Genomic DNA, 22,796 nt, shown 5'->3' on the forward strand with positions numbered 1-22,796 from the left:
TCAGGTCACGCTATAAGTGAAGGTCAGGTCACGCTATAAGTGAATCAGGTCACGCTATAAGTGAAGGTCAGGTCACGCTGTAAGTGAGTCAGGTCACGCTATAAGTGAAGGTCAGGTCACTCTGTAAGTGAGTCAGGTCACGCTATAAGTGAAGGTCAGGTCACGCTGTGAGTCAGGTCACGCTGTAAGTGAGTCAGGTCACGCTGTAAGTGAGTCAGGTCACGCTATAAGTGAAGGTCAGGTCACGCTATAAGTGAGTCAGGTCACGCTGTAAGTGAGTCAGGTCACGCTGTAAGTGAGTCAGGTCACGCTGTAAGTGAGTCAGGTCACGCTATAAGTGAGTCAGGTCACGCTGTAAGTGAGTCAGGTCACGCTATAAGTGAGTCAGGTCACGCTATAAGTGAGTCAGGTCACGCTATAAGTGAAGGTCAGGTCACGCTGTGAGTCAGGTCACGCTGTAAGTGAGTCAGGTCACGCTGTAAGTGAGTCAGGTCACGCTATAAGTGAAGGTCAACGAACACAGCTGTAGATGAGTAGAGAAAATTTATATCAAACGACTGAGAATGTTGTCAGTGAATATTGAATTTGGCATAATTATTTTTGTCACTCCTGTCCCCCTGCCCTGTGCCCCGTGCCCCTTGCCCCGTGCCCCGTGCCCGCTGATCCGCTGCTCCCCTGTTGCTGCTGGCTGTTGCTGCTGTTGTTGCTGTTGCTGGGGTTGCTGCTGTTTGTTGCTGTTGCTGTTGCGGTTGCCCCCGCTGTTCCCTTTTGCTGCTGTTCCCTGTTGGGGGTTGCCCCCTTTTCCCCCCTGTTGGGGCTAATTTGGTTGTTCCCTGCTGCTGCTGTTCCCCCCGCCCCCGTTTTTTCCCCCCCTTTCCCCCGCGGGCCCCGCCCGCCCCCGGGGCGGGCCCCGCTGGGGGGTTTTGTTCCTCCCCTGTTTGGGTTCCCTGGTTCCCTGCTCCGGTTGTTGCTGTTCCCTGTGGGGTTCCCCTTACCCCTCCCGCTGTCCCCTGTTGCTGCGGGGCTGGGGTGCGGGTTGCTCCCCTTCTCCCGGTTGTTTTGCTCCCGCTGGGGGGCCCCCTTCGGGCCGTTGCGGGGCCCGGTTGTGTTTCTGTTGGCTGCTGGGGGTTGTTCCCGGTTCCCCCGGTTTGTTGTTCCCCCGGGTTGCCCTGCTGCGGTTGTTGCTGTTCCTGCTGCTGTTGTTGCTGTTCCTGTTGCTGTTGTTGTTGTTCCTACTGCTGTTGTTGCTGTTCCTGCTGCTGTTGTTGCTGTTCCTGCTGCTGTTGTTGCTGTTCCTGTTGCTGTTGTTGATGTTCCTGCTGCTGTTGTTGTTGTTTCTGCTGCTGTTGTTGCTGTTCCTGCTGCTGTTGTTGCTGTTCCTGTTGTTGTTGTTCCTGCTGCGGTTGTTGCTGTTCCTGCTGCTGTTGTTGCTGTTCCTGCTGCTGTTGTTGTTGTTCCTACTGCTGTTGTTGCTGTTCCTGCTGCTGTTGTTGCTGTTCCAGCTGCTGTTGTTGCTGTTCCTGCTGCTGTTGTTGCTGTTCCTGTTGCTGTTGTTGATGTTCCTGCTGCTGTTGTTGTTGTTTCTGCTGCTGTTGTTGCTGTTCCTGCTGCTGTTGTTGCTGTTCCTGTTGTTGTTGTTCCTGCTGCTGTTGTTGTTGTTCCTACTGCTGTTGTTGTTGTTCCTGCTGCTGTTGTTGTTGTTCCTGCTGCTGTTGTTGCTGTTCCTGCTGCTGTTGTTGCTGTTCCTGCTGCTGTTGTTGTTGTTCCTGCTGCTGTTGTTGTTGTTCCTGCTGCTGTTGTTGCTGTTCCTGCTGCTGTTGTTGCTGTTCCTGTTGCTGTTGTTGTTGTTCCTACTGCTGTTGTTGCTGTTCCTGCTGCTGTTGTTGCTGTTCCTGCTGCTGTTGTTGCTGTTCCTGTTGCTGTTGTTGATGTTCCTGCTGCTGTTGTTGCTGTTCCTGTTGCTGTTGTTGTTGTTCCTACTGCTGTTGTTGCTGTTCCTGATGCTGTTGTTGCTGTTCCTGTTGCTGTTGTTGCTGTTCCTGTTGCTGTTGTTGTTGTTCCAGCTGCTGTTGTTGCTGTTCCTGCTGCTGTTGTTGCTGTTCCTGCTGCTGTTGTTGTTGTTCCTGCTGCTGTTGTTGCTGTTCCTGCTGCTGTTGTTGCTGTTCCTGCTGCTGTTGTTGCTGTTCCTGCTGCTGCTGTTGGTGTTCCTGCTGCTGTTGTTGCTGTTGCTTATGCTGTTGTTGTTGCTACTGCTGCTGTTGCTGTTCCTGCTGCTGTTGCTGCTATAGCTGCTGCTGTTGTTGCTGTTGCTGCCACTCGTCTAGAGAAAGCCGGGTGGATGACACTGGCTGGTACCATCACCATCTAAAAAAAGCAATTTACCCTCTACTTCCTTGGATTAAACCTTAATGCCTCTCCTACCTGATATATAACTCATAATAATAATTATAAATATATATATATATACATATATATATATATATATATATATATATATATATATATATATATATATATATATATATATAAGGTATATATATATATATATATATATATATATATATATATATATATATATATATATATATATATATATATATATATATATATATATATATATATATATATATATATATATATATATATATATATATATATAGTGTGTGTGTATATATATGGAGAAATGCTAAAAAAATTTATATTAAATATGAAGGTTCATCAGGTGTGTGTCGCTACATTTAAGAAACATGTGGATGAGTTAGGAAAGGTCCAACGAAGAGCTTGAAAATGGTTGTTGGTATTAAAGATGGCCACGCTGGTTGATGCGAGAGATGAGAGGAGACGTCACCACAACAGTGTTGAAAACAACTAGAGGTCGCTGTTGTCAGCTTAGAAGTTGGCAATGTTAGAATACTGATGTTTAGAAACAACAGTATGTGAGTGTGTGTGTGTACTCACCTATTTGTACTCACCTATTTGTGGTTGCAGGGGTCGAGTCATAGCTCCTGGCCCCGCCTCTTCGCTGATTGTGTGTGTGTGTGTGGTGGAACAATCTTTGGAACTACGAGAGGCGTCAGTGAATGGTACAACCACTCCACGTTACATAAATATTGTTGTAGCTACAACACCGATGACAGTACACCACCAACGTAACTCTACTGTTGTAGCTACAACACTGATGACAGTACACCACCAACGTAACTCTACTGTTGTAGCTACAACAGTGATGACAGTACACCACCAACGTAACTCTACTGTTGTAGCTACAACACTGATGACAGTACACCACCAACGTAACTCTACTGCTGTAGCTACAACACTGATGACAGTACACCACCAACGTAACTCTACTGTTGTAGCTACAACACTGATGACAGTACACCACCAACGTAACTCTACTGTTGTAGCTACAACACTGATGACAGTACACCACCAACGTAACTCTACTGCTGTAGCTACAACAACACTGTAGTGTACTGTAGTGTATACTATACACTACGGTGTTCATTTTCCAGGTGACATCGTTGACATCCTACACAGATCATAATTTAAAAAACACTTATCAGTAACCTGAATCGCGGGACTGATGTCACGGCAGCCCCCACACTCTGACCTCAGACAGAGCACTCCCAGCCTCTGACCTCAGACGGGGCACCCCCAAACACCTGACCTCAGACAGAGCACTCCCAGGAAATCTGCCCCCAACAGGCATTCTCAGGGCATCTGACCTCAGACAGAGCACCCCCGGCACCCCCCCTCAGACAGAGCCCCCCAGGCACCCCTGACCTCAAACAGGCCCCCCCAGGCACTCTGACCCAGAAAAACCCCCAGGCCCCCTGATCAGACAGAGCACCCCCAGGCACTCTGACCCCAGACAGAGCCCCCCACCCCTTCTGACCTCAGACAGAGCACTCCCGGCACTCGGGCCCAGACAGAGCCCCCAAGGCACTCTCCTCGCAGAGCACTCACAGGCACTCTGGCCTCAGACAGAGCCTCCCAGAACTCTGACCAGACGGGCCCCCCAGGCACCGGGCCTCAGACAGAGCGCCATACTCTGACCTCAAAAAGGCACTCCCCAGGCACCTGACCTCAGAAAAGAGGCCCCCCAAGGCCTCTAACTCAGAAGCATCCCGGAAATCTGCCCCAGCAGGGGCCTCCCAGATCTGCCCTCAGACAGAGCCCCCCAGGCACTCCCCCTCAGCCGGGCCCTCCCACCCTGCCCTTTAGAAAAACCCCCCCAGCACTCTACCTCAAAAGGCCCCCCAAGGCACTCTGACCTCAGACAGACCCCCCAAAGGCACCTGACCTCAGACAGAGCACCCCCAAAACACTCTGCCCTCAGACAGGCACCCCAAAACCTCTGACCTCAGACAGGCACCCCCAGGCATCTGACCTCAGACAAGGGACTAGGCACTCTGACCTCAGACGGGGCACCCCCAGGCACCCCTGACCTCAACAGAGCATCCGGGCCCTGACCCAGACAGAGCACCCCCGGGCACCTGCCCTCAGACAGAGACCCAAGGCCTCTGCCCCCCAGACAGGCACCCCCAGCACTCTGCCCCAGAAAACACTGGAAACGGGCCTCAGACAGAGACTCAGGCCTCGACCCAAAGAACTCCCAGGCACTCTGACCTCAGAAAACCCCCCAGGCACTCTGACCTCAGACGGGCCCCCTGGCCTCGACCTCAGAAGAGCACCCCCCAGGCACTCTGACTCAGACAGGGCCCCCGGGCACTCACTCAGACAGACCTCAAGCCTCAACCTCAGACAGAGCACTGGCCTCTGAAAACAGAGCACTCCAGGCCTTTGCCCTGACAGGCCTAGGCCTCTGACCTTGGGCAAAGCACCCCACATCTCCTTAGACAGAGCACTCCCGGCCTCTGACCCGACAGGCCTTTTAATCGCCTCAGCAGAGCCCCCGGGCACTGACCCAAAAAGACCTTCGGGCACTCTGACCTCCAAACCCCAGGCACTCTGACCTCAGACAGGGCACTCCCAGGCCCCCCTGCCCTTAGAAAAAGGGGCATCGCCCCCTCAGACAGGCACTCGGCCTCTGCCCCCGAAGCCTCCCAGGCATTTCTAACCTCAAAAGGGGCACTCCCGGCACTCTGACCTCGACAGAGCCACTCCCAGGCATCTGACCTCAACAGAGACTCTCAGGCACTCTGACCAGACAGAGACTCCCAGGCACTCTGACCTCAACGACACTCCCAGGCACTCTAAACTCAGACAGAGCCTGGAACCCCCTGACCTCAGACAGAGCACCCCCAGGCCTCTGACCTCAGACAGAGCTTTCCCCCAACCCTGCCCCCAGAAGAGCATCCGGGCCTCTGCCCAGCAGAGCACCCCCGGCACTCTGCCCAGACAGGCATCCCAGCCCCTGCCCCAGAAAACACCCCAAAACCTCTGCCTCGACAAGCCTCCCAGGCACTTGACCTCAGAAAGACACCCCGGGCACTCTCCCTCAGAAGAGACTACCTCTGCCCCTCGCAAGCCTCCCAGGCATCTGCCCTCAGACGACACTCCCGGGCACTCTGACCTCAGACAAACCTCCCAGGCACCTGACCTAGGGCACTCCCGGCACTCTGCCCAAAAGGAGCACCCCCAGGACCCCTCCCAGAAACCTCCCGGCCCTGCCCCCGACGGAGCCCCCCCGGGCCCCGACCTCGACAGGCCCCCCCGGAACCTGACCTCAGGGGGCCCCCAGGCACCTGACCTCAGACAGACACTCCCCCAGGCCTTGACCTCCCATTAAAACCTGGCACTCTGCCCCAGACAGAGCCCCCGGCACTCGACCTCAGACAGAGCACTCCCAGGCACCGCCTCAGACAGACCTCCCGGGACCTGCCTCGAAACACTCCCAGGCATTGCCCTCAGACGGGGGCACTGGGCACTTGCCTCAGACAGGCACTCCCAGGCCCGGGCCTCAGACAACCTCCCAACACTCTGACCCCCCAGACAGGCCTCCCAGGCCCTGCCCCAGAAAACCTCCCAGGCCCTGACCTCAGAAGAGACTCCCAGGCCTCTGCCCTCGACAGAGCCTCAGGCACTCTACCTCAGACAGAGCCCCGCCTCTGCCCCAGCAGGCCTCCCAGAACTCGACTCAGAAAGCCCCCCACCTCTGACCTAGACAGACACCCCGGGGCACTCTCCCTCAGCAGACACCCCCAAAACACTCTGACCCAGACGGGCCCCCCAGGTCTCCTCCGGGGCCCGGGCACTCCCAGACACTCTGACCTCAGACAGAGCACTCCAACCTCTGACCTCAGAAGACCCCCCCAGGCACTCTGACCTCAGTTGAACAAACCCTCCCAGGCCTCTGACCTCAGACAAAAACACTCCCAGCATCTACCTCAGACAGAGCCCCCCCTCTGACCCCTCAGACAGAGATCCCCAGGCACTCTGACCTGACAGAGACTCGGGACTCTGCCCTCAGACAGAGCACTCCCAGGCACTCACCCAGACAGAGCCCCCCCAGGCACTCTAACCTCAGACAGAGCCCCCAGGCACTCCTGACCCCCCAGACAGAGCACTCCCAGGCACTCTGACCTCAGCCCCAAAGGAATACTCCAGCCCCTTTCCTGACCAGTTAAGAACCCCCCGGGCCCTCTGACCCGAAGGGGCCCCCCGGGCACTCTGCCTCAGACAGGCCCCCCAGGCCTCTGCCCTCAGACAGAGCACCCCCAAACCTCGCCTCAAAAAAGGCCTCCCCACTCTGCCCCTCAGACAGAGCACTCCCAGGCACTCTGCCCCAGCAGAGCCCCCCCGGGCACCTCCCCAGAAGAGCACTCCCAGGCACTCTGACCTGACAGACCCCAGGCCTCAAACCCTCAGACAGAGCACTCCCAGGTTTCCTGCCCCAGACGGCCTCCCGCATTTGCCCCTCAGACAAAAAACCCCCAAACTTGACTCAGGAACCTCCCAGGCACCGACCCCCAGACAGAGCACCCCAGGCCCTCCTCGCCCAGAGACTCCCCAGGCACTCTGCCCCAGACAAAGCCTCCCGGGCCCCCGACCTCAGACGACACCCCCAAAACACCTGACCCCCCGAAGAGCCCCCGGCACTTGCCCTCAGACAGGCACCCCGGGCACTCGGCCTCAAAGAGACCCCCAGCACCGGCCCAGACAGGCACCCCAGGCACCACCCAGACAGACCCCCCGGCCTCGACCTCAGAAAACCCCCCAGGCACTCTGATCGACAGAGATCCCAGGCCTCTGACCTCAGACACCCCCTCCCAGGCACTCTGCCCAGACAGAGCCCCCCAGGCCCCCCGACCTCAGACAAAGAGCCTCCAACTCTGCCCTCAAAAGAGCACCCAAAACACTCTGCCTCAGACAGAGCTAGCACCTGCCCTCGAAGAGCACCCAAAACACTCGCCTAGACAGACCCTCCCAGGCACCTCCCTCAGACAGAGCACCCCCCAGCACTCTGACCTCGACGGCCCCGCATTTGACCTCGGGAAAAAACACCCCAGGCCCTGACCTCAGTTAAACACCCCCAGGCACTCTGACCCAGACAGAGCACTCCCAGGCACTCGGGCCTCAGAAAAAACCCCCCACCTTTGACCTCAGACAGAGCCCCCCGGCACTTGGCCCCAGAAAAGGGGCCTGCACTCTGACCTCGGGAAAGAACTCCCAGGCATTTGACCTCAGAGAACCTCCCAGCACTCTACCCCCAAAAAAACACTCCCGGCCCTGACCTCAGACAGGCCTCCCCACCGGGCCTCAGACAAACCCCCCGGCCCTGCCCTCAGAAAATTTCCCCCGGCACCTGATAACAAAACCTCCCGGCACCTGCCTCAAAAAACACTCCCAGGCCCTGATCAGCAAACCTCCCAGGACCTGCCCTGACAGACCACTCCCAGGCACTCTGACCTCAGACAAGACTCCCGGCACTCTGACCTCAGACGAGCACTCCAGGCCTCGCCCTCGACAGAGCCTCCCAGGCACTCTCCCTCAGACGACCCCGGGACCCCTGCCCCCAGACGAAAACCCGCCCTGACCCCCAGGAAACCCCCGGTTGACCCAGACAAGAGCCCCCAGAACTTGCCCTGGGACAGGCACCCCCAGGCACCTGCCCCAGACAGAGCACCCCACCCAGGCACTCTGACCTCAGACAGAGCACTCCCAGGCACTCTGACCTCAGACAGAGCACTCCCAGGCACTGTGACCTCAGACAGAGCACTCCCAGGCACTCTGACCTCAGACAGAGCACTCCCAGGCACTCTGACCTCAGACAGAGCGCTCCCAGGCACTCTGACCTCAGACAGAGCACTCCCAGGCACTCTGACCTCAGACAGAGCGCTCCCAGGCACTGTGACCTCAGACAGAGCACTCCCAGGCACTCTGACCTCAGACAGAGCACTCCCAGGCACTCTGACCTCAGACAGAGCGCTCCCAGGCACTCTGACCTCAGACAGAGCGCTCCCAGGCACTCTGACCTCAGACAGAGCACTCCCAGGCACTCTGACCTCAGACAGAGCACTCCCAGGCACTCTGACCTCAGACAGAGCACTCCCAGGCACTCTGACCTCAGACAGACTCTCACACAAGAGACAGTAAAAAAAAAAGAAAAAAAAAAAAAAAACGCTTAACGGGCCGCGGGGGCGTTGACCCCCGAAACTCTCTCCAGGTAAACTCCAGGTAAACTCCAGACATTCTGAACACTGGCTTGGTGCCGCACGGCGTTACAGCTGCTGACACAGCCGTTACAGCGACTGACACAGCCGTTACAGCGAGAGACACAGCCGTTACAGCGACTGACACAGCCGTTACAGCGAGAGACACAGCCGTGTTTTATGAAGATGTCGGAAGAGCAGTGTTCCAGAACCTGTGAATGATGGTTCTGTACCGCTGTCGCACCTTGTACGACCAATTGAAAGTATACAGATTATATTTTGCTGCCGCAGCGATTAGTGGATTGTGAACCCTTATGTCCTTCCTGTGGAGGGTAGGTTCTTAGCAGGGGCTCTGTGGAGGGTAGGTTCTTAGCAGGCGCGCTGTGGAGGGTAGGTTCTTAGCAGGGGCGCTGTGGAGGGTAAGTTCATAGCAGGCGCGCTGTGGAGGGTAGGTTCTTAGCAGGCGCGCTGTGGAGGGTAGGTTCTTAGCAGGGGCGCTGTGGAGGGTAGGTTCTTAGCAGGGGCGCTGTGGAGGGTAGGTTCTTAGCAGGGGCGCTGTGGAGGGTAGGTTCTTAGCAGGGGCGCTGTGGAGGGTAGGTTCTTAGCAGGCGCGCTGTGGAGGGTAGGTTCTTAGCAGGGGCGCTGTGGAGGGTAAGTTCTTAGCAGGGGCGCTGTGGAGGGTAGGTTCTTAGCAGGGGCGCTGTGGAGGGTAGGTTCTTAGCAGGGGCGCTGTGGAGGGTAGGTTCTTAGCAGGGGCGCTGTGGAGGGTAAGTTCTTAGCAGGGGCGCTGTGGAGGGTAGGTTCTTAGCAGGGGCGCTGTGGAGGGTAGGTTCTTATCAGGGGCGCTGTGGAGGGTAGGTTCTTAGCAGGGGCGCTGTGGAGGGTAGGTTCTTAGCAGGGGCGCTGTGGAGGGTAGGTTCTTATCAGGGGCGCTGTGGAGGGTAGGTTCTTAGCAGGGGCGCTGTGGAGGGTAGGTTCTTATCAGGGGCGCTGTGGAGGGTAGGTTCTTAGCAGGGGCGCTGTGGAGGGTAAGTTCTTAGCAGGGGCGCTGTGGAGGGTAAGTTCTTAGCAGGGGCGCTGTGGAGGGTAAGTTCTTAGCAGGGGCGCTGTGGAGGGTAAGTTCTTAGCAGGGGCGCTGTGGAGGGTAAGTTCTTAGCAGGGGTGCTGTGGAGGGTAAGTTCTTAGCAGGGGCGCTGTGGAGGGTAAGTTCTTAGCAGGGGCGCTGTGGAGGGTAGGTTCTTAGCAGGAGCGCTGTGGAGGGTAAGTTCTTAGCAGGGGCGCTGTGGAGGGTAAGTTCTTAGCAGGGGCGCTGTGGAGGGTAAGTTCTTAGCAGGGGCGCTGTGGAGGGTAGGTTCTTAGCAGGGGCGCTGTGGAGGGTAGGTTCTTAGCAGGGGCGCTGTGGAGGGTAGGTTCTTAGAAGGGGCGCTGTGGAGGGTAGGTTCTTAGCAGGGGCGCTGTGGAGGGTAGGTTCTTAGCAGGGGCGCTGTGGAGGGTAGGTTCTTAGCAGGGGCGCTGTGGAGGGTAAGTTCTTAGCAGGGGCGCTGTGGAGGATAGGTTCTTAGCAGGGGCGCTGTGGAGGGTAAGTTCTTAGCAGGGGCGCTGTGGAGGATAGGTTCTTAGCAGGGGCGCTGTGGAGGGTAAGTTCTTAGCAGGGGCGCTGTGGAGGATAGGTTCTTAGCATGGGCGCTGTGGAGGGTAAGTTCTTAGCAGGGGCGCTGTGGAGGATAGGTTCATAGCAGGGGCGCTGTGGAGGGTAAGTTCTTAGCAGGGGCGCTGTGGAGGATAGGTTCTTAGCAGGGGCGCTGTGGAGGGTAAGTTCTTAGCAGAGGCGCTGTGGAGGATAGGTTCTTAGCAGGGGCGCTGTGGAGGGTAAGTTCTTAGCAGGGGCGCTGTGGAGGGTAAGTTCTTAGCAGGGGCGCTGTGGAGGGTAAGTTCTTAGCAGGGGCGCTGTGGAGGATAGGTTCTTAGCAGGGGCGCTGTGGAGGGTAAGTTCTTAGCAGGGGCGCTGTGGAGGGTAAGTTCTTAGCAGGGGCGCTGTGGAGGATAGGTTCTTAGCAGGGGCGCTGTGGAGGGTAAGTTCTTAGCAGGGGCGCTGTGGAGGGTAAGTTCTTAGCAGGGGCGCTGTGGAGGGTAAGTTCTTAGCAGGGGCGCTGTGGAGGGTAAGTTCTTAGCAGGGGCGCTGTGGAGGATAGGTTCTTAGCAGGGGCGCTGTGGAGGGTAAGTTCTTAGCAGGGGCGCTGTGGAGGGTAAGTTCTTAGCAGGGGCGCTGTGGAGGGTAAGTTCTTAGCAGGGGCGCTGTGGAGGGTAAGTTCTTAGCAGGGGTGCTGTGGAGGGTAAGTTCTTAGCAGGGGCGCTGTGGAGGGTAAGTTCTTAGCAGGGGCGCTGTGGAGGGTAAGTTCTTAGCAGGGGCGCTGTGGAGGGTAAGTTCTTAGCAGGGGCGCTGTGGAGGGTAAGTTCATAGCAGGCGCGCTGTGGAGGGTAGGTTCTTAGCAGGCGCGCTGTGGAGGGTAGGTTCTTAGCAGGGGCGCTGTGGAGGGTAGGTTCTTAGCAGGGGCGCTGTGGAGGGTAGGTTCTTAGCAGGGGCGCTGTGGAGGGTAGGTTCTTAGCAGGGGCGCTGTGGAGGGTAGGTTCTTAGCAGGCGCGCTGTGGAGGGTAGGTTCTTAGCAGGGGCGCTGTGGAGGGTAAGTTCTTAGCAGGGGCGCTGTGGAGGGTAGGTTCTTAGCAGGGGCGCTGTGGAGGGTAGGTTCTTAGCAGGGGCGCTGTGGAGGGTAGGTTCTTAGCAGGGGCGCTGTGGAGGGTAAGTTCTTAGCAGGGGCGCTGTGGAGGGTAGGTTCTTAGCAGGGGCGCTGTGGAGGGTAGGTTCTTATCAGGGGCGCTGTGGAGGGTAGGTTCTTAGCAGGGGCGCTGTGGAGGGTAGGTTCTTAGCAGGGGCGCTGTGGAGGGTAGGTTCTTATCAGGGGCGCTGTGGAGGGTAGGTTCTTAGCAGGGGCGCTGTGGAGGGTAGGTTCTTATCAGGGGCGCTGTGGAGGGTAGGTTCTTAGCAGGGGCGCTGTGGAGGGTAAGTTCTTAGCAGGGGCGCTGTGGAGGGTAAGTTCTTAGCAGGGGCGCTGTGGAGGGTAAGTTCTTAGCAGGGGCGCTGTGGAGGGTAAGTTCTTAGCAGGGGCGCTGTGGAGGGTAAGTTCTTAGCAGGGGTGCTGTGGAGGGTAAGTTCTTAGCAGGGGCGCTGTGGAGGGTAAGTTCTTAGCAGGGGCGCTGTGGAGGGTAGGTTCTTAGCAGGAGCGCTGTGGAGGGTAAGTTCTTAGCAGGGGCGCTGTGGAGGGTAAGTTCTTAGCAGGGGCGCTGTGGAGGGTAAGTTCTTAGCAGGGGCGCTGTGGAGGGTAGGTTCTTAGCAGGGGCGCTGTGGAGGGTAGGTTCTTAGCAGGGGCGCTGTGGAGGGTAGGTTCTTAGAAAGGGCGCTGTGGAGGGTAGGTTCTTAGCAGGGGCGCTGTGGAGGGTAGGTTCTTAGCAGGGGCGCTGTGGAGGGTAGGTTCTTAGCAGGGGCGCTGTGGAGGGTAAGTTCTTAGCAGGGGCGCTGTGGAGGATAGGTTCTTAGCAGGGGCGCTGTGGAGGGTAAGTTCTTAGCAGGGGCGCTGTGGAGGATAGGTTCTTAGCAGGGGCGCTGTGGAGGGTAAGTTCTTAGCAGGGGCGCTGTGGAGGATAGGTTCTTAGCATGGGCGCTGTGGAGGGTAAGTTCTTAGCAGGGGCGCTGTGGAGGATAGGTTCATAGCAGGGGCGCTGTGGAGGGTAAGTTCTTAGCAGGGGCGCTGTGGAGGATAGGTTCTTAGCAGGGGCGCTGTGGAGGGTAAGTTCTTAGCAGGGGCGCTGTGGAGGATAGGTTCTTAGCAGGGGCGCTGTGGAGGGTAAGTTCTTAGCAGGGGCGCTGTGGAGGGTAAGTTCTTAGCAGGGGCGCTGTGGAGGGTAAGTTCTTAGCAGGGGCGCTGTGGAGGATAGGTTCTTAGCAGGGGCGCTGTGGAGGGTAAGTTCTTAGCAGGGGCGCTGTGGAGGGTAAGTTCTTAGCAGGGGCGCTGTGGAGGATAGGTTCTTAGCAGGGGCGCTGTGGAGGGTAAGTTCTTAGCAGGGGCGCTGTGGAGGGTAAGTTCTTAGCAGGGGCGCTGTGGAGGGTAAGTTCTTAGCAGGGGCGCTGTGGAGGGTAAGTTCTTAGCAGGGGCGCTGTGGAGGATAGGTTCTTAGCAGGGGCGCTGTGGAGGGTAAGTTCTTAGCAGGGGCGCTGTGGAGGGTAAGTTCTTAGCAGGGGCGCTGTGGAGGGTAAGTTCTTAGCAGGGGCGCTGTGGAGGGTAAGTTCTTAGCAGGGGCGCTGTGGAGGGTAAGTTCTTAGCAGGGGCGCTGTGGAGGGTAAGTTCTTAGCAGGGGCGCTGTGGAGGATAGGTTCTTAGCAGGGGCGCTGTGGAGGGTAAGTTCTTAGCAGAGCCGCTGTGGAGGGTAAGTTCTTAGCAGGGGCGCTGTGGAGGGTAAGTTCTTAGCAGGGGCGCTGTGGAGGGTAAGTTCTTAGCAGGGGCGCTGTGGAGGGTAAGTTCTTAGCAGGGGCGCTGTGGAGGGTAAGTTCTTAGCAGGGGCGCTGTGGAGGGTAAGTTCTTAGCAGGGGCGCTGTGGAGGGTAAGTTCTTAGCAGGGGCGCTGTGGAGGGTAAGTTCTTAGCAGGGGCGCTGTGGAGGGTAAGTTCTTAGCAGGGGCGCTGTGGAGGGTAAGTTCTTAGCAGGGGCGCTGTGGAGGGTAAGTTCTTAGCAGGGGCGCTGTGGAGGGTAAGTTCTTAGCAGGGGTGCTGTGGAGGGTAAGTTCTTAGCAGGGGCGCTGTGGAGGGTAAGTTCTTAGCAGGGGTGCTGTGGAGGGTAAGTTCTTAGCAGGGGCGCTGTGGAGGGTAAGTTCTTAGCAGGGGCGCTGTGGAGGGTAAGTTCTTAGCAGGGGCGCTGCTTCTCATAACAGCTAGAACACTACACACTAGAACACTACACTCTAGAACACTACACACTAGAACACTACACTCTAGAACACTACACACTAGAACACTACACACTAGAACACTACACACTAGAACACTACACACTAGAACACTACACTCTAGAACACTACACACTAGAACACTACACTCTAGAACACTACACACTAGAACACTACACACTAGAACACTACACTCTAGAACACTACACTCTAGAACACTACACACTAGAACACTACACACTAGAACACTACACACTAGAACACTACACTCTAGAACACTACACACTAGAACACTACACACTAGAACACTACACACTAGAACACTACACACTAGAACACTACACTCTAGAACACTACACACTAGAACACTACACACTAGAACACTACACACTAGAACACTACACTCTAGAACACTACACACTAGAACACTACACACTAGAACACTACACACTAGAACACTACACACTAGAACACTACACACTAGAACACTACACTCTAGAACACTACACACTAGAACACTACACACTAGAACACTACACTCTAGAACACTACACACTAGAACACTACACTCTAGAACACTACACACTAGAACACTACACTCTAGAACACTACACACTAGAACACTACACTCTAGAACACTACACACTAGAACACTACACTCTAGAACACTACACACTAGAACACTACACTCTAGAACACTACACACTAGAACACTACACTCTAGAACACTACACACTAGAACACTACACTCTAGAACACTACACACTAGAACACTACACTCTAGAACACTACACTCTAGAACACTACACACTAGAACACTACACACTAGAACACTACACACTAGAACACTTCACACTAGAACACTACACACTAGAACACTACACTCTAGAACACTACACTCTAGAACACTACACACTAGAACACTACACACTAGAACACTACACTCTAGAACACTACACACTACAACACTACACTCTAGAACACTACACACTAGAACACTACACACTAGAACACTACACACTAAAACACTACACTCTAGAACACTACACACTAGAACACTACACACTACAACACTACACTGTAGAACACTACACTCTAGAACACTACACACTAGAACACTACACACTACAACACTACACTCTAGAACACTACACACTAGAACACTACACACTACAACACTACACTCTAGAACACTACACACTAGAACACTACACACTAGAACACTACACACTAGTACACTGCACTCTAGAACACTAAACTCTAGAACACTACACTCTAGAACACTACACACTAGAACACTACACTCTAGAACACTACACACTAGAACACTACACTCTAGAACACTACACACTAGAACACTACACTCTAGAACACTACACACTAGAACACTACACTCTAGAACACTACACACTAGAACACTACACTCTAGAACACTACACTCTAGAACACTACACACTAGAACACTACACACTCGTACACTGCACTCTAGAACACTACACACTAGAACACTACACTCTAGAACACTACACTCTAGAACACTACACTCTAGAACACTACACACTACAACACTACACACTAGTACACTGCACTCTAGACCACTACACACTAGAACACTACACACTAGAACACTACACTCTAGACCACTACACACTAGAACACTACACACTAGAACACTACACTCTAGAACACTACACTCTAGAACACTACACACTACAACACTACACACTAGTACACTGCACTCTAGAACATTACACACTAGAACACTACACACTAAAACACTACACTCTAGAACACTACACACTAGAACACTACACTCTAGAACACTACACTCTAGAACACTACACACTAGAACACTACACACTCGTACACTGCACTCTAGAACACTACACACTAGAACACTACACTCTAGAACACTACACTCTAGAACACTACACTCTAGAACACTACACACTACAACACTACACACTAATACACTGCACTCTAGACCACTACACACTAGAACACTACACACTAGAACACTACACTCTAGAACACTACACTCTAGAACACTACACACTACAACACTACACACTAGTACACTGCACTCTAGAACATTACACACTAGAACACTACACACTAAAACACTACACTCTAGAACACTACACACTAGAACACTACACTCTAGAACGCTACACTCTAGAACACTGCACACTAGAACATTACACACTAGAACACTACACTCTAGAACACTACACTCTATAACACTACACACTAGAACACTACACACTAGAACACTACACTCTAGAACACTACACTCTAGAACACTACACACTAGAACACTACACACTAGAACACTACACTCTAGACCACTACACACTAGAACACTACACACTAGAACACTACACTCTAGAACACTACACTCTAGAACACTACACTCTAGAACACTACACACTAGAACACTACACACTAGAACACTACACACTAGAACACTACACTCTAGAACGCTACACTCTAGAACACTACACTCTAGAACACTACACACTAGAACACTACACACTAGAACACTACACACTAGAACACTACACTCTAGAACACTACACTCTAGAACGCTACACTCTAGAACACTACACTCTAGAACGCTACACACTAGAACACTACACTCTAGAACACTACACTCTAGAACACTACACTCTAGAACACTACACACTAGAACACTACACACTAGAACACTACACACTAGAACACTACACTCTAGAACACTACACTCTAGAACGCTACACTCTAGAACACTACACTCTAGAACGCTACACACTAGAACACTACACTCTAGAACACTACACACTAGAACACTACACACTAGAACACTACACACTAGAACACTACACTCTAGAACACTACACTCTAGAACGCTACACTCTAGAACACTACACACTAGAACACTACACACTAGAACACTACACACTAGAACACTACACACTAGAACACTACACTCTAGAACACTACACTCTAGAACGCTACACTCTAGAACACTACACACTAGAACACTACACACTAGAACACTACACACTAGAACACTACACTCTAGAACACTACACACTAGAACACTACACACTAGAACGCTACACTCTAGAACACTACACACTAGAACACTACACTCTAGAACGCTACACTCTAGAACACTACACACTAGAACACTACACACTAGAACACTACACACTAGAACACTACACTCTAGAACACTACACACTAGAACACTACACTCTAGAACACTACACTCTAGAACACTACACTCTAGAACGCTACACTCTAGAACATTACACACTAGAACACTACACACTAGAACACTACACACTAGAACACTACACTCTAGAACACTACACTCTAGAACACTACACTCTAGAACGCTACACTCTAGAACATTACACACTAGAACACTACACTCTAGAACACTACACACTACAACACTACACACTACAGCACTACACACTAGTACACTGCACTCTAGAACACTACACTCTAGAACACTACACACTACAACACTACACACTAGTACACTGCACTCTAGAACACTACACTCTAGAACACTACACTCTAGAACACTACACTCTAGAACACTACACACTGCAGCACTACACACTAGTACACTACACACTAGAACACTACACACTAGTACACTACACACCAGAATGTAAGTTATACGAAGCTAATTTCTACAGTCGTCTCTGCATAACTCTACAAGTGTGGTCGTGGTGTTGCAACAAGTGTGGTCGTGGTGTTGCAACAAGTGTGGTCGTGGTGTTGCAACAAGTGTGGTCGTGGTGTAGCAACAAGCGTGGTCGTGGTGTTGCAACAAGTGTGGTCGTGGTGTTGTGGTCGCAACAAGCGTGGTGGTCGTGGTGTTGCAACAAGTGTGGTCGTGGTGTTGCAACAAACGTGGTCGTGGTGTTGCAACAAGCGTGGTCGTGGTGTTGCAAGAAGTGTGGTCGTGGTGTTGCAACAAACGTGGTCGTGGTGTTGCAACAAGCAACTTGCAAAGTAGGTTGACGTATTTGTGTTTTTGAAAGAAATCTCTCTGAGAGTCACAGACGTTTTTGACCCTCTGACTGGTGGGACAGACGGAAGTAAGAGGGAAGGCGGAGATAAAGGGATTGTGTAGGTATAGGAAGAGAGGAAGAATAGGATAAATAAGGATAAGTCACCTCAGTTACCTATAATAAACATGTCTGACATGAACACTAACAAAAATGATTGCTCTGTGTTTTTTTTCAGATAATGGAAATTGTGTTAGTGTCATCCATCTGTGACAACTCTAGGTGGATGTACCAGTGTGTCATCCATCACAGACAACAGACATCCAGGTGGATGTACCAGTGTGTCAACCATCACAGACAACAGACATCCAGGTGGATGTACCAGTGTGTCAACCATCACAGACAACAGACATCCAGGTGGATGTACCAGTGTGTCAACCATCACAGACAACAGACATCCAGGTGGATGTACCAGTGTGTCAACCATCACAGACAACAGACATCCAGGTGGATGTAAACAAAATCTTCAAGTGGATACACACAAAAAATCCCACATGTTTCCCAGTGAGGATAAATCTGAATTACTCCGCTAAATAAAAAAAATGAAAATAATACCCGATCACGAAAAAAAAAAAATCCAGTCTAAACACTCCTTCAAGGAACAAAAAAAGGGATAAGAAGACGCCCTGAGGAAGCACATCACAAAGTGTTCAATCTTAAGGAACACAAGAACATTCCCACGTGTGTTAGTCTGGAGTTTATCTGGAGTTTATCTGGAGAGAGTTCCGGGGGTCAACGCCCCCGCGGCCTGGTCTGTGACCAGGCCTCCTTAGGTCAGTGTCCCAGGATGCGACCCACACCAGTCGACTAACACCCAGGTACCCATTTTACTGATGGGGAACATAGACAACAGGTGGAAAGAAACACGTCCAATGTTTCTACTCTGGCTGGGAATCGAACCCGGACCTTCGCCGTGTGAAGCGAGAGCGTTAACCACCAGGCCACCAGAGCCCTGAATAACAAAATTATCTTAACGAGAGACGGCGTCTTTAAGAAGAGTTGTTGTATCTTCACTCTTCTGTTTCTGTAGACTTAAATTCCCTTCTAAGAAAGATGATACTGTTGATGATAAATTAGACACATGTGTAACATTTGGGTATTTATAATGTGGAAACGTTTTGAGACACAGCGGCTTCATCAGTCCAACACAAAGGGGTATAGTGAAGATCACATAAAGACTGAGATAATCAGTCACTGATTACCTCACTCTTCTAATCTTCACAATTCTTCTTTGTATTGGACTGATGAAGTCACTGTGTTACACATGCGTTTAATTTATCAAATTGTCGGTTCTCTGGACCATTTATCTACGTGAGACTGTAGACCTGGTGTGCACACCCGCAAGCAACACTACAACAGCCACTAAGTATACGCAGTGCAACACAAGCCAGACAACACAATGTACAACCGAACAACACCAAACGCAGGTTTAAATAGATCTGAAAACTGCAATAAACCCTATGTAAACGGAAGGCTTGGTAGACAGTACAAGACACTCATAACAACACGAACAGGTCCAGGAACCGTGTTAGAGACCTTCCATTTTGTACATTATTTCCCAGTATTTTGAGTGCCCTCCGTCCCTGTACAGACCCAGGTTAGCTAGCATAACTTTCCTGTAGGTATGCGAAGTATTACCACAGGTCGGACTGCGTGTAGCTAGCACCAACAGCCAGACTGACCGAGCCTTCAACCAGGAGGCTTGGTCCAGGACCGCATGACTGATGGAATGATCCTAGGATCAAGCGACAGGTAAACGATAGGTAATCGGTGACAGACCAGTCGCGAGAGCGCAGAGTGGATGCAGGAGGATAAGCGTAAGGAGGTACAACAGAGGTATAACAGTGGTATAACAGAGGTATAACAGTGGTATAACAGAGGTATAACAGTGGTATAATAGAGGTATAACACTGGTATAACAGTTTTGAGTTGATACTAGATAACACACCGTCACTGTTATTATATATATATATATATATATATATATATATATATATATATATATATATATATATATATATATATATATATATATATATATATATATATATATATATATATATATATATATATATATATATATATATATATATATATATATATATATATATTTCTGCTGTGGACAGAGACAATGTGTATATATATATATATATATATATATATATATATATATAGTGTATATACATGGAGAGGTGTATCTCTCAGAGTATATACAATAAAAGTCTGCTTTAACCCATGTTTTTAGCGATTAAAGTATTGACGGTGTCAGAGTGCAGGTGCATTTACAGCTTTAATGATCCACGTGCAGACGACAGGTCTTAGAGTTGACGAACTAGCAGAGCTAAGGGGCAAACAATAGCTACACCTGACCAACTAGCTAACCTCCTTCCCCACGTCAGCAAAGACCAAACTTACTTACTCTCATGTATACTTTCCAAGCAACAAGAAAAATGTTGTCTTCCTCTGTCTTATACATTTGTTTTTCATGTATGAAAATACGTAATTTAATGTTAGTATACATTTTACATGCATACATAGGTGTTTTTATGTATGTATATATTCTGAAGAGTGTTTAGTGGTGTATATACAGCAGTGTATGTACAAACAAATACACCAAGAGCAGCAGTGTATATGCAGACATTGAAAATATCTCCGTATATATCCTCCCAGAGGGTCACTTCAGTTCTCATATTAGCAATTTAGGTATTGTTAAATAAATAAAAATAAATAAATAAAAAAGGCACAATACCGTGACTGGAACGATACACAAATAACCCGCACATAAAAGGGAGAAGCTTACGACGACGTTTCGGTCCGACTTGGACCATTGACAAAGTCACACTGTGTATGTGTAGGTATTGTTGACTAGCTGTGAACATGACACGAAGCTTTCTTGATCCTGGTGTAGTCAGAGTACAAGATTGTAAACAACGCATGTCACCCCAGTGAGATTTCCAATTCATTAATCTCACAAACATTCTTCCAGATGTCTTAACCCAAACTGTAATGATTACCGAGAGTTTTCTCTACTCCCAGAGCCCGGCCATGGGCCAGGCTCGTCTGGCATCCCCCTCCCACCTACACAGCAGAGTTGCTGTTGCAGTTCTGCGTGTAGGTGGGAGCGGAGGTGAAGACTGCAGGTTCAGTAAAGTGGGGAACCACTTACTGACGACTTTAGTAAAGTGGAGCAACGTTGCAGAACGAGGTTTTATTGGGGCAACATTTCGCTCTGTGCATAGAGCGAAACGTTTTTTCAATGGAAGGTGTCGCGCAATGCTGTCGGTGACACAGACGCGAGGTTTCTCACGGGATGTTGCCAGTGGAACACCACTGAAGTCACATATAATGACAACGTACAGAAGGATCATGTGTAATGCTGTGCACCTGTATAACTAACTGTTCACTGTGTGAGGGTTCACTGTGTGAGGGTTCACTGTGTGAGGGTTCACTGTGTGAGGGTTCACTGTGTGAAGGTTCACTGTGTGAGGGTTCACTGCGTGAGGGTTCACTGTGTGAGGGTTCACTGTGTGAGGGTTCACTGTGTGAAGGTTCACTGTGTGAAGGTTCACTGTGTGAGGGTTCACTGTGTGAGGGTTCACTGTGTGAGGGTTCACTGTGTGAAGGTTCACTGTATGAAGGTTCACTTGTTTCGTGAATTTTCAGTCTTTTGTGTGTGTGTGTGTGTGTGTGTGTGTGTGTGTGTGTGTGTGTGTGTGTGTGTGTGTGTGTGTGTGTGTGTGTGTGTGTGTGTGTGTGTGTGTGTGTGTGTGTGTGTGTGTGTGTGTGTGTATGTGTGTGTGTGTGTGTGTATGTGTGTGTGTGTATGTGTGTGTGTATGTGTGTGTGTGTGTATGTGTGTGTGTGTATGTGTGTGTGTGTGTGTGTGTGTGTGTGTGTGTGTGTGTGTCTGTGTGTGTGTGTGTGTGTGTGTGTGTGTGTGTGTGTGTGTGTGTGTGTGTGTGTGTGTGTGTGTGTGTATGTGTGTGTGTATGTATGTATTTGTGACACACACATGGGGTACCCACCGTGTTGCAGAAGGGAGGGAGGCCGGTGTTTGACCTCCCCTGGGGAGGCTGGGGGATGTTCCTGGGGTGTTGCAGCATCCTCTTCACTCCTCTTCACTGCCTCCATCTTGGAGAGATCTGCTCTTACTTCCGTCTTGACTTCCGCTCTGGTCTCCGCCCTGGCGTGCTGGCCGCCGCCCTCCCACCACCGCGTCCACCCGCGGTCGCCGCCGCCGCCGCCACCGGCGGGACCCTGTGTATCTCGGGCGGCCTCGCGGGTTACCAGGGAGGGCGGTGGGATGTCGTGGGCGGCGTGCGTGGGCGGCGGGGTGGCGCGGGCGGCCTCCACAGCCTCCAGGGGCGGTGTGATGACGCCCGTGTGGCTGCAAGGAGGCGCCGCCCGCCTGGAATCAATGCTGGCGGTGGTGTCTAGCGCCGCCACCTCCAGCCCCTGGCGGCTGCCACCCTCCTACAGCAGCGTCCCTCGTGCGCCTCGCACGCCAGGCGATGCGTCCCTCGTGCGCCCTCCGTCGCGAGTCCGCACACTACCTGCAGCGTCGTGGCCGCCACTTGCAAGGAGAGTGCTCGCGGAGCGCGAGAGAAGCCGCGTGCGGACTTGCGGTGAGCAGAGGGCAGAGTGCCGCGTCAAAGGTTGGTCGCTGGTGGTGTCGCCGCTGCCTTCCCACCTCCCACCCCTCCCCCTCCCCCTTCCCCCACTTGACTCCTCCTCTGTCAAGACGCCCCGCCCCTGCTACCACTCACCCGTCACTAGTCATCCTCCACCACCTCCATTTTACCCCCCGCCGCACAGCAAGGAGCAAGTGCTCGAGCCATCTTCAAGTAGCTGGAGGCTGGGGCTCCTCCCAGGGCTGGAGGAGGACCTTTGACTGGTGATCTCTGGCGGCCTTAAGCCCTATCAGGTGGCTCTTAGCGCCGGGGCTGCGCTCATTGGCCACCGCACTCCGGGATCAGCCAATAGGGCGGAGCTAAACACTCTCCGGGCTCCGCCATTGGTCGCCGCCTGATGTATGGAAAGTGGCACTTCACAGAGATTGATATTGATCGCGGCACACTCGCTCTGAAACAATCAACAACTTTGGTCCCCCCGCT

General features: G+C 52.2%; 1 protein-coding gene across 1 annotated transcript in view; it reads right to left on the reverse strand.

Annotated features, from left to right (window-relative positions):
- Hr51 (Hormone receptor 51) overlaps positions 1-21,839 on the reverse strand; it is a 112,418-nt gene extending 90,579 nt beyond the window's left edge. The window contains exon 1 of the mRNA XM_070088348.1: positions 21,708-21,839. Within this exon, the coding sequence (XP_069944449.1) occupies positions 21,708-21,813 (106 nt within the window). The 5' untranslated portion in view covers positions 21,814-21,839. The remainder of the gene's footprint in view (positions 1-21,707) is intronic.
- Positions 21,840-22,796: the final 957 nt, after the last annotated feature.

Source organism: Cherax quadricarinatus, chromosome 24 (genome assembly GCF_038502225.1).
Source record: "Cherax quadricarinatus isolate ZL_2023a chromosome 24, ASM3850222v1, whole genome shotgun sequence".
Lineage (NCBI taxonomy): Eukaryota > Metazoa > Arthropoda > Malacostraca > Decapoda > Parastacidae > Cherax > Cherax quadricarinatus.